Source organism: Macrotis lagotis, chromosome X (assembly GCF_037893015.1).
Source record: "Macrotis lagotis isolate mMagLag1 chromosome X, bilby.v1.9.chrom.fasta, whole genome shotgun sequence".
Classification (NCBI taxonomy): Eukaryota; Metazoa; Chordata; class Mammalia; order Peramelemorphia; family Peramelidae; genus Macrotis; species Macrotis lagotis.
In genome coordinates this window covers 167,762,888-167,777,042 of record NC_133666.1, presented here as the reverse complement: position 1 = coordinate 167,777,042, position 14,155 = coordinate 167,762,888, and the positions used below count along the sequence as shown (strand labels likewise).

At 38.4% G+C, this 14,155-nt stretch overlaps 1 protein-coding gene across 1 annotated transcript in view; it reads left to right on the top strand.

Annotated features, from left to right (window-relative positions):
- The first annotated feature begins 164 nt into the window (after window positions 1–164).
- GID4 (GID complex subunit 4 homolog) overlaps window positions 165–14,155 on the top strand; it is a 33,446-nt gene continuing 19,455 nt past the window's right edge. Inside the window, exons 1-2 of the mRNA XM_074208446.1 lie at window positions 165–397; window positions 5,637–5,696. Of these exons, the coding sequence (XP_074064547.1) occupies window positions 209–397; window positions 5,637–5,696 (249 nt within the window). The 5' untranslated portion in view covers window positions 165–208. The remainder of the gene's footprint in view (window positions 398–5,636; window positions 5,697–14,155) is intronic.

The following is a 14,155-nucleotide window of genomic DNA, read 5'->3' as shown; positions in this document are numbered from 1 at the left end:
GGGCGTCCCTCTCCTCCCTCCCTCCCCTCCCCTCCGCCGCCCCGCGCGCCTGCGCGCGCCCGGCCCCCTCGCTCAGCCCGCCCTCCTCCGGCTCCCGCGCGGCGGCCGCGGCGGCTTCTCCCCCCTCCCCGGCTTTCCCTTCCCCCCTCCTCTCCCTCCCCCTCCCCCCCTCCCCCACCCCACCGTCCCGGCTCCGGGGGCCCCCGCGATGCCGGTCCGCACCGAGTGCCCCCCGCCGGCCGGAGCCCCGGCCGCCGCCGCCGCCTCCCTCATCCCGCCGCCCCCCATCAACACCCAGCAGCCCGGCGTGGCCACCAGCCTCCTGTACAGCGGCTCCAAGTTCCGCGGCCACCAGAAGAGCAAGGGCAACTCGTACGACGTGGAGGTGGTGCTGCAGGTACCGGGCGGGCCCCCTTCCCTGCCGGCCCGCCCCCGCGCCCCCGCGCCCCCGCCCCGCGCGTCCCCGACCCCCGTGCCGCCTCCCGCCCCCGCCGGAAGTCCTCCCCCCCGCCCCTCAGAAGGGCCTGGGTCGGGCGCCTCGCTCCGGCTCCCCGCGGCACCTGCCCGCGGCCTCATGCGGCCTCCGCTGCCGGAGCTGCACATCTCGGGGGCCGCATAACCGAGGAAACTTGACAGCTCGGCCCCACTCTCCTCCGTGCCCACATCCCGCACCTGCCCCGCAGCCGCTCCCACTCGCGCTCAAGGGGGAGGTCCGCTTAGGCCCCCCAGGTTTGCTGCTTCTCCCACAGGAAGCCTCCTTCCTTACTAGCACCTTCCCATCCTGAGCTGGCTCTGGAAACCTTTGCCAGCATCTGTACCGCTCAGGAGGGGCTTGGCCAACGTGGTAATGGGAAATTTTTTACTAGTGTGATAGGGATGGACAATCTAAATCACACCTTTACCTATGACTTATTTCTTCTTAAATCTAAAGAGGATCTTGCATCTTCAGTTCAAATAGACCTTTCCTCGAAAGGCAAGTAGGGAACCCTTCTCCTTTTACTAACTCTAGGGACAGAAGTTAACTTTTTTGTGTGTGCCGCAGACCTCCTTTGTCATTCTGGTGAAACTGGACCATTTCTCAGAATGGTGTTTTTAAGTAAATGAAATATGAAATAATTATGTGGGATTATGAAGAAAATCAATTATAAGAAATAGGTTATAAAATGTTTTTAATACAGATTAAGAACACCTGCCCTTGAGCACTAAGCAGATTCTTTCTCCTTATTTGTTGGATACTCTTTTCTTTATCCATTCTTCTCAGTTACTGCACTCTATGTCAGAGGAATTTTCTTCATTTCTTCCCCTAGGAAATGTAAATACTTTCTTTTAGATCTGAAAACTTATCTGCTATACAACGTCATGTTGGTAATATTAGGAGTAAGTAGGGTGGTTAAGCAGTGTTCTTTCTGAATTTTGGAAACAGTACCCAATAGGCTTTCTCTCAGTTTCCCAAATTCTGTGTCTTTTCTAGAGGGTAAGTTACAAATGTCTTTTTTTTTTGTTTGTTTTGTTTCTTTTTTATTTTCCTCTGGTATTTTTTATTTTTTTTAAGAAAGATTTTATTTTGTTTTACAGTTTTTCCCCATTCTTGATTCCCTCCCCCCCCCCCCAGAAGGCAGCGAATATCTTTTACAACTATAACAAAAATCTTAGTGAAAGGTATAAAGGTTGGCCATGAATTGTAAGGATGAAAATGCTTTTTTGTGCTTCTTGTCCCAAATTTCCACGTCCAATTTTCATGGAAACAGTTATCTAATTAGTAAAGTATAAAAGGTTTGAATGTTTTATTTTTTTATCTTAGTTCAATAATTCACTTTTTTTTACATTTGCTCATGATTTAAATCTTGGGGAAGCATCATTAGAAAAGGATAAGAATGAGTGCTAAATTTGAGATTTTTTTTTAGATCACAGTGAGGAATGGAAGTTTTAAGGCAGCTAAAGCAGAAGCCCATGGATATAGGCTGTAGTACATCTTAATTCAAACAGAGCTATCTTTATGTAGGTTGTAAGTCATGCCAAGTAAAGGCTGTGATTGTTTTGCAGGTGGATTGGTGAAGTGGTTGCTTGTCATAGAGCATTTTTGTTGCTCCATCAACCAGGTCTTGTTTCTCAGAGGAAAAGCCTGGGGACTTCAATCCCTACAATTTATTTCCTTCTACCATATCCATTTTTGAGATTCTGCCTTGAGAAAATTTCTGTAAACATTATGCATTTAATTGGGCCTATTTTTAAAAAATTACTTCCAGTGTCCTTCTTGCTATCCAAGAAACCAATTGCACAGAAAGTCTTAGGACATTGTGAAAGGAATATAAAAGGAGTAGATTTTGGTTATGAATGTGCTGTGTAACTTCTTTTTTGCTAAATGTGTAATCTTTCTTATCCAGACTCCAATTAAAATTCTTCTCATTATGATATATATTAAGTTAATCTTCTCCTTGTTAATTCTAGGCTTTGTAATTCTCAGTTTGAACCCAATGAAGTATAGGGTTGAATGGGGCAACATTCTGGTTCTTTTGTGTTTCTTACTCTTGAAAAATTTTAGCCAGTTCACAGATTAAAAAAAACAAAAACAAAACAACTACAGCCCAACCCATCAAGTATCCATGTCACCTGGGTATCTTTCCTTCAGATATTAAACCACCATATATGTTAGTTTCATGAGCGCTGTGTGTGTATGTGTGTGTATATATATATATATATACACACACATACACAAGATTGTAGATTATATCATTTATAATTTAGGCAATCCTGTGTAGTGGAAAGAGTATTGTTAGTTTTAGAATTAGAAAGTCCTAACTCAACTTTGCAGTTTACCACCTGTGACCTTGAGAAAGGCACTTAACCTCTTTCTTCATCCATAAAATGGTATTAGTATTAGTAATATATATGCTAAATATCACAGTTCTGATGATTCAGTGAAATAATTTTTATGGCTCCAAGAAAACTAAAATATGAAGTACTATACAAATATATATTATAGTAAAAGTTCTTTATTGCAGTCTGTTGAACAGTTAGGTTTCATGAAATAATGCCATTTTATTAGCATTCTTTCTGTTAGAACGCATGAATGTATTTAAAATACACATGCAGTCCATTAATAAGTCACATAAAACTATGCTCAAATGCTTTGGCTCTGTAGAAGAAGACTTACTTGGATACATTCTTATTTTGGATATATAGATCTAGAACTGAAAGATCTCAGTGACCAACCAGTATATTTAGATAGGACAACAGTGAGACCCAGGGAGACTTTGGTCTGAGTGCTACACAGATGATAAGGGAGTAAGGTAGAATTTAAACCTCAGATTTTCTCTTCCTGAGTTTATAATTTATAAGTAATTCTATTTCATTGACAAGATCTCTTTAATCTCCCTATCTTCCTAGCTGCTACCTAGGTGTTTAAGCATTTGAGTCTTGGTATTGTGGGGAGTTTGTGGTTCTTAAAAAAAATCCATTTTGAATATGGATGTGGGAGTTTTTAAACTCTGAAATTTAAACATCCAACCATTCAGGTAGAAATACTCCAGTAAGTGTTGATAACTAACCTTTTTTAAGTTGATAAAAATAAAAGTTGTAATAAATTGTTATAATTTAAGTAATAAGTTATAGTAAAATTATTTTTCTTCAGAGTGTTTCCTTAGTTTTTCAGACATAAAAATAATATTTCAACTGCTAGCAGCCCCACTTCACTACATCATGTTCTTCCCATTTCAAGTTAAATAATAAAAGATGACATCAAAATAATAGAGGGAATAGGAATATATGAATATATTGTCTAATCATGAGACTGATAGTTATATTAAATTATGCTAGAGAAATTGATACAGGTTAGAGTTATTTTGGAAGAGAGATAACTAAAGCTGAAAGAGTTACAAACAGGAGATTGTTTCAGATCATCTTTTAAGAGGCTTTTCTTCAGTTCCTATGTATATAACTAACTGGAGAAAGCTAATGCTTGATGATTATTGCAAAGTGCTCACTAAAGTCTGCCACCATATCAGCACAGAGGCATATATTGGTCAAAAATAAAAAGAGTATAGTATCAGCAGAGTTTACTATGTTCTTTGGGAAACTAGCCTGCAGAATATGATATTAAGCTTTGTACAAAGCTAAAGATTTTTTTTTTTGCAAGGCAATGGGGTTAAGTGGCTTGCCCAAGGCCACACAGCTAGGTAATTATTAAGTGTCTGAGGCTGGGCTGGATTTGAACTCAGGTACTCCTGACTCCAGGGCCAGTGCTCTATCCACTGCCACCTAGCCACCCCTAAAGATCTTAAAAGTAGTGTTTTGGTCAAGCTGTTACATGCCAGTAGGTGGAAGTCTTGGACCTGTCTCTGTCATGTCCATCCTTTTTAAAAAAAGTCAGGACAGTCTTAAGCAAAGGTCTTGGGCAAGCCTCTTAATATTTTTCCTTCTCTGTAAATTATTGAGGAAGTAAAGTCCATCTAGCTCAAAAATTCTGTGACTTTATAAAGTCATAAGTTGTAAGTCAATAGCATATCATTTAATCTATATGCTTTTATATTTGAGGGTAGATTTTTGAAACAGTTTTAATCCTCTGCAAACAGAACTACAGACTCATGAAGGAGAAACCATGAGACAGTAACTTAGAGACTATACCAACAAGCTGGCCTATCTCATTTCTCCCAAAACTGGAGATTATAAGCAATAAGGAAGGGTTTGATAGCAGCTGTCTGCTTAAGAAACTTCTTAAGGGAGGAGACATAAACTTCTCAAACTGGAATCCAATGAGCATTGACTTAGGAAATCAACCATAAGAGTCTAGGAACATTTCTCTTTAAGGGCAAATTGCCCTATTTATTTCAATAACCACTACAAGTAGTCATAACTGACATTCATAACGATGACCTTGAGTCAAGAAAAATGTTAAATTATGCTAACTTATTTATCTAAGATGGAAGAGTATTTTAAGACTTTTAAAAGAAAGATTCCCATCCAAAAATGGTTAAAGTTTAGATCCTTAAAGAATAATTTTCAATATCTAGAAAACATTCATGGGAAATAGCTCATTCGTTTAGCAATTCAAAATGTTAATGTGCTTTATATTTGTTTTCCATATGGCATTATCAGTATTGAGCCAGAAAGGAATGAAGGCGGGAAAGAAAAGGATTTAGTGATTGAAATGAAACAGTACTCAGAGTTGTTGACAAGTATACATGAAATAGAATAAAAAAAATAAGTTGAGAGTAAAGTCTGGCACCAAGCATACAAATAGAGTGAGAACTGATAGATGTACAAAAGGAGATAATGGGAGGTTTTTGTTGAGACTACCCAGATGATGTGTGAGTATATCTTGTTATTCAGGAAGTTTACTTGACTAGAAGGAGAAAGCATGGAAAAGCATTATAATTTATCAGTGAGCATTTATTAATTGCATATCATATACCAGGATCTGTGTGTACTAAATATTGTATTAATGTTTTTAAAACTTGATACTCCTGAGTAAGCTTTTGAATAATGATGATCTCACCAATGGTTTTATGGTATGGTCTTACTTGATAGCATGTAAATAGGCTCCAAAATACTGCATAGCTTTAAAATGTGTGCCTAATTATTTGAGAGTTTTCATTTGCTTTATACCTTTCTAACAGGATTGTATGTATTCTTTCTAGCATGTGGATATGGAAAACTCTTACCTTTGTGGATACTTGAAGATTAAAGGCCTTACTGAGGTAAGCATTCTTTTAAAATTACTAGAAAAAAATCAACATTAAAGAATTTTATATAACTAAAGGCAGGAAATTTCAACTTCTAGATTCCAGATTAAGATTAGCTAAATTTTGTTATTTTAAGGTTAATTGAAACTTTAGGATTTTGAAGTTGCTAGTTACATGAGTTTTTGAAATTTCTGGCAGCTAGGGGTGACCATAAGTTTTGACTTAACTAGAGGATATGAACTGGAATTATGCGCTCTTTCTCATGTACACCCACCCCCTTCAACGTTTTCCATTGTCTATCGTTTAGCTTCTCTTAAATGCTAAAAGCAATGGTTTTCCTTTACTCTCAGCACAGTATTCTTTGCCATGAGAAATTACAGTATATTAAAGATTTAAGTTGTCAACACAAGAGGAAGCTTGGGAAACTTAGGCAATATGTAGTTTTCTTTCGATAAGAGTTTCTGTTTTTGTTGAGCTGTGTTGTGAATTTGTGGTCTCACATGTTTTGAAGTTGGTGTGCACATGTAATAGGCAGAATCTGATTTTGAATATTATACTTAAAATTAGTGTTGCAGACAACATAACTTACAGATGTCTGTGGTACATCTTGAGGTACCACTGTGCCAAATTAAGCAATTGATCTAGCTCTCTGATTATGTGATTGGGGGAGTTGGGAACCAAAGCAACTAGAGGTAAGGGGGTGTTGTGTTGATGGTAATTATGGACCTGGGTGTAACTTAGCATCTTGATAATTACATTTTTCCCTTAGAATATTTAAAATGAATTATTAATTTTTTGTTTTTTCTCATTTTCCTCTTCTTCCTCATTGCCAAAAAGCCATTCCTGATATCAAAGAATTTAAAAATAGAAAAAGATTATTTTATGGTTGTTCTTTCCATTGACATTGTGATATTATTGTAGCTCTGCTAGCTTTACTTAAAAAACAAACTTTTTTCATTTTTTTTTTAGGTTTTTGTAAGGCAAATGGGGTTAAGTGACTTGCCCAAGACCAATTATTAAGTGTCTGAGGCTGGATTTGAACTCAGGTACTCCTGACTCCAGGGCCGGTGCTCTATCCACTGCACCACCTAGCCGCCCAAAAAACAAACTCTTGCTTCACTTAAAAAACAGACGTGCATACTTTTTTAGATTCAAGAAACACTGTATAAGCACTGAGTCAGGGCCATGCCCTCCTGGAACTTAAAGTCTAGTAGAAAATCAAAATAAGACCACAGGTAGCTATAATTCACATAACTGAATTAGAGGGTGCCAAAAAAAAAAAGTATTGAAGGTTAGCTGAGGAGGAAAAAGCAGTATCTTTGAGAGAAAGGGGGCATTTGAATTGAACTTCAAAGAAATGAATGAAAATTCAGTCATGGGGCATTTTTTCAAGTATGAGGATGTCAAGAAAACGTAGGGTCTATTTGAGAATCAGATAATTGTTTAATTTGATTGAAAATGTAGGAGGGTGGTAGTGGGGAGAAGATGGGGAGGCAGTAATAATAGATAAGGATGTAAAGTAGTTTGGTGGTAGATCATAAAGGTCCTCAACCTGCAAGAAAAAAGAACTTGAATTTTACTCAGTGTGCTGTAGAAATCCATAATGATTTTTAAGCGAAAGAGTGATCCATAGGGAAAATTAATTTGTGAGGGATTTAATAGATAGGAGAGGCAGCATGCCATAGTAGACAGTAGAGCCTTGGAGTTGGGAAAAAGCTGTCAACCTCAAATTCTATCTTTGACACACACTAGATCTTTGACTATGGGGAATTAATGTCATTTCTGAATCCTAATAAACTCTTTAACAGAATAAGTTGAAGATAAGTAGCTGACCTGTTTGAGTAGAGTTTGTTTACACAGATGAACTCACAGGTTGTGACCAAAATCATAAATATCAAAATTTTTAAATGAAGGATGGATTAGAATGAGGAGAGGGAAAGAAAATGGACTAGGGAAGACAAGTTAGGAAGGTTTTTACAATTATCCAGGTGGAAGATAATGAAGGTTTTTTTGAACTCAATTAGTGAGAGGTGGTGGGAAATTTGGAGTGAGAAAGATGTACTGAATTGGAATTGCCAGAAATTTTTAGATGACTGAAATAGCCCGTGAGTTTTATAACATGTGGGAGGAAGACCTTAGGGTAGGGGTTTTTAATCTTTTTTGTGGCATGGGACCCTTTGAAAGTCTCAAAAAAAATTTGAACCCCTCCTTCTCAGAATAGTATCTCTAAATATTAAAGAAAATGCTAAATTACATTTAGAGGATAGTGAAAAATTTAAATGTAGTTGTGTTTTCCCTCCAACTAAGTTCACCAATTTCCTGAAATCTATTCAAGGACTCTAGGTTAAGAACACCTGGTCTGGGCTATTGGTGAAAGTATGTGAGAAGGAAATCTCTTGTTCTTACTTAACCTGATGATATAAAAGCAGCTTCTGCTATTATTGCTACTTCTTTTTTTCTTTTTCTTCGTTCTTTAGCAGTGTATTTGTGTAGTTTACCACTATCTGAATAGATCTAAAAGTTTTCTCTTTATTGGTAAAAATGCTTTTAAAAGAAAAAAATGTTAAAATAATTTTTGTCTTTATTCAAAATTTAGATTGGGATAATTTAGACAGGATAGTCTACTATTTGAGACCAAATAATCTACTATTTGAGACCATAAAAAGCATTCTCTTTCATGTTTTGGTAGTTTTCAATATTTTATTTTGTCTAAGGGTCTATCTTTAACTTGTGAAGAAGAAAAGTTAACTGTAAGTAGATGTATAGTAATCACAACTTTTTCCAATTACAACAAATCATTTTAAAAATCATGATGGGGCGGCTAGGTGGCGTAGTGGATAAAGCACCAGCCTTGGAGTCAGGAGTACCTGGGTTCAAATCCAGTCTCAGACACTTAATAATTACCTAGCTGTGTGGCCTTTGGGCAAGCCACTTAACCCTATTTGCCTTGCAAAAAACTAAAAAAAAATCATAATAGCCAACTAATACAAGTTCCTTTTCATGTCTGCTCATCAGTTGAACTCATTAATGAAAAGTGATGATCTAATAATTCACTCTAAATTGAGGATTTACTTAGGAATTTGAAAACAAGAAAGTTAGTCTTTCTTTTCCATTCTTTGAATAAGCAGGACAAGAATAATAAAGATTTGTGTTAGGAAAAGGAAAATAAAGACTCTTAGCCTATTTTGAATATTTCTTAACCTATTTGACAAGTAATCTTTTTTCTTAATCTTCATTCAATTCAAGAAACATTTATTTAATGTCTGCAGAAAGATAAAAATAACAGTTTATGTCTGTGGTATAGTGTATAGAATGTTGACATTAGAGTCAGAGAACTTCTTGGATACTTACTCTGCATGACCTTGGAGAACTCACTTAACCTCCTTGGGTCCCAGTTTCCTCTTCTACAATATAGCAGAGGATTTAAGAAGTTGACCTGTGAGGTTCCTTCCAGCTTTACATCTGAGATCCCATAATTCCTTAAGAAAGTTACATTCTACTAGGGGATAAACCATGTTTGAAAATTTGTCTTAAGCTGAGGAGTGAGTAACCATGAAAAACTTGAGGATCCAAGGGGAATTTTCGTAAAGAATTTGCCACTTGAGCTGAGCCTTTGTTCTAGACTAGGTCTGCTTATGCCAGTCTGGTGGGTTTTACTCAGAAATGGAATGAAGTGAGACACTTGGTATAAGCTATGTAGCATTTAACAGAAGGAAGTTTGCCAAACAATAACATAGGAAGGACTTTGAACAAAGTTGTTCTGTTGGTTCACTTGGTTAATGCTCCCCTTCCTCTGTATTTGTTATGTAGTAGGATGATCTCAAGTCTTAGGAATACCTCTTCATTGTGGGTTGGGCTTTTGTCTTTTAAATACTAGGAAACTATTAACAGTTTGAGGCTTAAGTTTCCTGAACCAATTACATCTCAAAGGTTGCTTCATTGCTTTTTTTAAAAAATTTATTTAAGGCAATGGGGTTAAGTGACTTTCCCAGCCTCATAGAGCTATGCAATTATTAAGTGTCAGAGGCCAAATTTGAACTCAGGTCTTCCTGACTCCAGGTGCCACCTAGCTGCCCTACTTCATTGCTTTTTACAAGGAAAACTAAATTTTATGACAGGGATCTTTCAGTCTTACCTACCATGGATCTCAAACAGATTATTAAGTAGAGATTACTGCTATTACATCCCACCTCTTAGAGTAAGAGCTTAAGGGCCTTTCAGGGAATCTTCTATTTCCTAAATGCCTTTAGAGCCATTAATCACCAACCACTGGACACCCTCCACCTTGAGGATGCAGGCAGTCTATCAGACAGAGGTCACTCTTGGAGGAGATGTCAGATAGAACTACCCCAACAGAACCAAAGCCAGAACCCAGGCTTCATCTTTCCCTTTTGGAAGGACCTTGTCCTAGATCTTAACTATTTAGTTCAAGGTGTAGGGAGCTGGGAAGAGTCTTTTCAGCTCAGTTTACAGTACCTCTTCTGATATAAAACAGTGTTGATAGGAGTTGGAGCAGTGCTAGTGAGTGTGCTGTGGCCTGTGTCTATACAACTTGCCCCATTCTATTACCTATCCAGTCAGTGTACTCTGACCCACCAAGCCTATCTTTGCCCCATTGGTGACTTCTCCTGAGGAAATTAGCCATTGACTCTTTTTTCTAGGTAAATTCACCCTGACTATAGTTATACAAAGAGGGTTTTCATTCTCCTCTACTTGTATGCTCTTATAAGAAAGTATGACATCCAGAAGGAGCCTTAGGCTATTCCACTTGGAGAACAGAAGATAGAATAAGGAAGTATTAGAGAATGTCAAAGGAGTCAATGGCCAAAAACTGCTTATTTATTAAGTTTTCTTAGAGTTGAATCAGAGAACCCTTCGTTTCCTAGGGTATAGGTTCAGTTCCTGAGTGGTGAGACATTCCAAACCTGGTAGTTTGGATGATGACAAAGCTATTGTTTAAACTTCAGTAGGCTTATGTCTCTCCCCCCATTATCTCCATATTCTTCCATTCTCATATGCTCTTTGGATAGAAGGCACTTATGGGTCTGACCACTGGGTACCCATGGGGAGGGTTAGCTCAGAAGAGGTTGCCTATTGTACTGCCCACACTGCTTGAGCTCCTTAGATCTCTCCTTACTCCGCTGGTATTGTCCTGATGCCTGTTCCTGCTGCTTTCTTCAAGATAAGACATCATGCTAACAAAAGTATAAATTGTGGTAGCAGTGTGTATGATGACTTGATTCACCTCCTTGGAGTTCACTGTAAGCCTTCAAGGGCTACCTGCTTTCCTCTCTGGTGGCACAGAGTTGTAAATGAAGTGGATATAATGAAATATCCCAATCTCCTTCATCTCTGTTCCTAGGGAAGAAATAACTTTCATAGCTCCTGTGATCTGCTATAGTTTGGTAATAACCATATGGAATATCTTGGATGACCTCAAAGGTTTCCATTTGATCTTTTCCACAATAACTTTTATAGAGATTCCTCTACCTTATGTAGGTAGGGAATCTACCTAAATTCCAGGCTCTAATCACATCCATTCTAACAATGCCCTCAACCCTAATGAACCATCAGAAGTAACGGCTCAGATGGAGTCCCCTATTAATCCACCTCCCTTAACAAATGTGTTTCCTCTTTCTCAGTTAATAGTCTGTCTCCCCCTTTCCCCCCTAACCCCCAGTGGACCCATTGAGAATTCCCTGGCATGATAGTAACCTGATTGCTTCTGTCAAGAAGGCTAATCATTTGATGCCTGCCCCTCCCACCTTTCTAGGCCACTATGATTTGAACATATATGACTTCTTGTCTTCTGTGGTCCTTAAAGTTAGAATGACCCTAGCCTTGGTCACCCTAGGGTGATGTGTTCCAGAAATGCCATAAACCTGGAGTTTCATACAAGGACTTGATATGGCACCTCTGTAGTCTGGCTGTCAGTCTAACCTCATATTTGCTCAGATGTCCTGATATGTCATTATAACACTAACAGTCAGTATGTTGGTTCAAACATGATGGTGAAGTAGGGAAGGAAATGTATTAAATGCCAACTCTCTTTCACGCACTAGACATGGAATTGCGGATATATAAAGTAGAGTGGAAAAATTCTGTGTGGGGAAAGTTCCTTGTGGAGTACTCTCAAGGTTAAAAACTGTTTTTGGTCAGGAAAACCTTACATTCCAAAGGAGGCTCAGAACCACCTGCTTTATGATAAAAACTATTTTTGCAAACTGGGAAGACAGTTTATTCATCTTTATTAAGATAGTAATGGAAGGTCCCAAGTTACCTCACCATCTGGTGGGAAAAAATTATGAAAACATTTCATTCTTTTCAGCCAGTGAGTTAAAGGAGAAGGTGGTTAGGGAGGGAGAACCTGCATTAGGACCTATATAATCTTGTTTGACTGTCCTTTGGGTGCAGTTCTTTGATCCAAGAGATTTGGAGTTTGCCTTTTTCTTGAGAAAAACACTTAAACTTTGATTTTACTCAGATCCAGTCTCTGAAGATCTTGTTTAGTGTATTTTTATCCCACAAAATTCCTACTTAGGATTATTTTTAATGGAGGAAGACAAAGGAAATATCAATCAACTTAAAAGTAGTGGGCTCAGCTCCCAATATAGGCTATGATGTCTCCATCCATTGGCTAGTCATAGGTTGTATATTGTGGTAGGGATGGTTGTGGTGTTGTGGTACACAAATCATAGAGCCAATCCATCAGCCTTGTGTTTCTTGGTAATTTTGCCCTCTCCCTTGAAGAACCCTGTCAGAGTATGGGTTACAAAGGGAATTCATTTTTATTGTATCACCTATACATGACTTAGCTACTTTCAAAGGTACAAAGAATGATAGATCCCCATCAAGTAATTTAATGACTTTGAAAAAGTAGGTCTTCTTTGATATCCCCAAGCCACGACTTCACCAGTCATTTTGGAAACTCATAAAGTTGTGTTCTAAATTTGTCCTGCAACCTCCTAAAGTTCCTCAGTAGTTTAAAAATCCAGCCTTTGATCTCTCTGGTGAATGAAGGCATTCTCCGTCTCATGGAGTAATACGGTAAACCAAGGGCTCTCATTGGAGAAAGTTTCTAGTTGTCATCATTTTCCTTTTGACAGTTATCTAGTTTTTCAGATATAAAATGTTAGCCCTTGACAGTACCTTTTCTTTCTATCAACCTTAAACTCCTGGTAGAGTAAGCCCACCAGATCATTGGGGAAATCCTTCTGGTCCCATTGAAAGGGCTTAGCATATTTATTGAGAAGTATGACCATACTAGTTACTAGGCCACTAAGGCATCCACAGTTATCTTCCTCTCCTTTATCCTAATCTTTTCCTAATTTCAGTCATCATGGTAACCAAGAGAGCATTCCAAAATACACCAAATACTGATGGATCAGGCTCAGTTTTAGAATGAAATAAAATAGAGTACATGTAAATTGAGTACGGCATACTTACTCAACAATTAAATGAAAAGGATATTCATCAGAGACAGGGTTGATTTAAATAGCTATACTTTCCCTTACCTTTGCATTTGCCATGTTTGTACACCTGAATGAATTTGCTGACATACATCAAACTGAGAAGGGCCCCTGAGATGCTCTGAGGTTGGTTTCATTGCCTTTTTGGTGAAAAAACTACCCCATATGGCAGGAAATTTTGATCCTTCAGTTCCCACCAGATGAGTAATTAATGTTACTCCTACCATAGTGTTGGAGACAATTTCTTAGTGAAGAGGAAGCAGTACATTGCAGGCATTAGAGTGGTCAGACAAAAAGGTCTTCTCAAGGAGAATGTTAGAAGGTCCTTATGCTTGTATCTGTGGTTCTGGCACAAAGTAGATGCCTAATAAATGCTTGGTTGATGAGGAAAAGGAGACTTTTTCCAGGAAGATGGAACAGTTTAAGAGTGTCAAAAGCTGCAGACCAATCAAGGAGAAAGAACTGAGAAAAGCCATCAGATGGAGCAGTTAAAAGTAACTTTGGAAGATGCCAATTAGAAAGTTGGCAACAGGATGTTACCTTCTAAAGTCCTTGTTAAGAGACAAGAGTTAGCATGTAAAACATTTACACTGCCAGGTGAAGAAAACTCTCCGGCACCTTTATCTTTCTCCAACTGTGATCTTGGAAGACCAGAGGTTCTCAGAGACTCCTTCATGGAGTCAGCTAGATCAAAACTTATTTTCATAATAAATGCCAAGACATTTAAATTACTAATAAACAGTGATGACAATAGATACCACACATATAAGCATCTTGGGGCAACGGTTCTCATTCTTTTTTAAGAGAATGGAGAGATGTGAGACCAAGAAATTTGAGAACAACTGGTCTGAGATTTACCTAGAGCATTGAGAAGGTGGCTACATTCCCAGGATCACATCCAGATTCTGAATGCAGGTCTTGAAACCCCTTGGCCAGCATATAGGTGGTAAGGCACTTAACTTAAAGATTGAAAGGAATTGGATTTCGAAGTTTGTTAGATGGGAT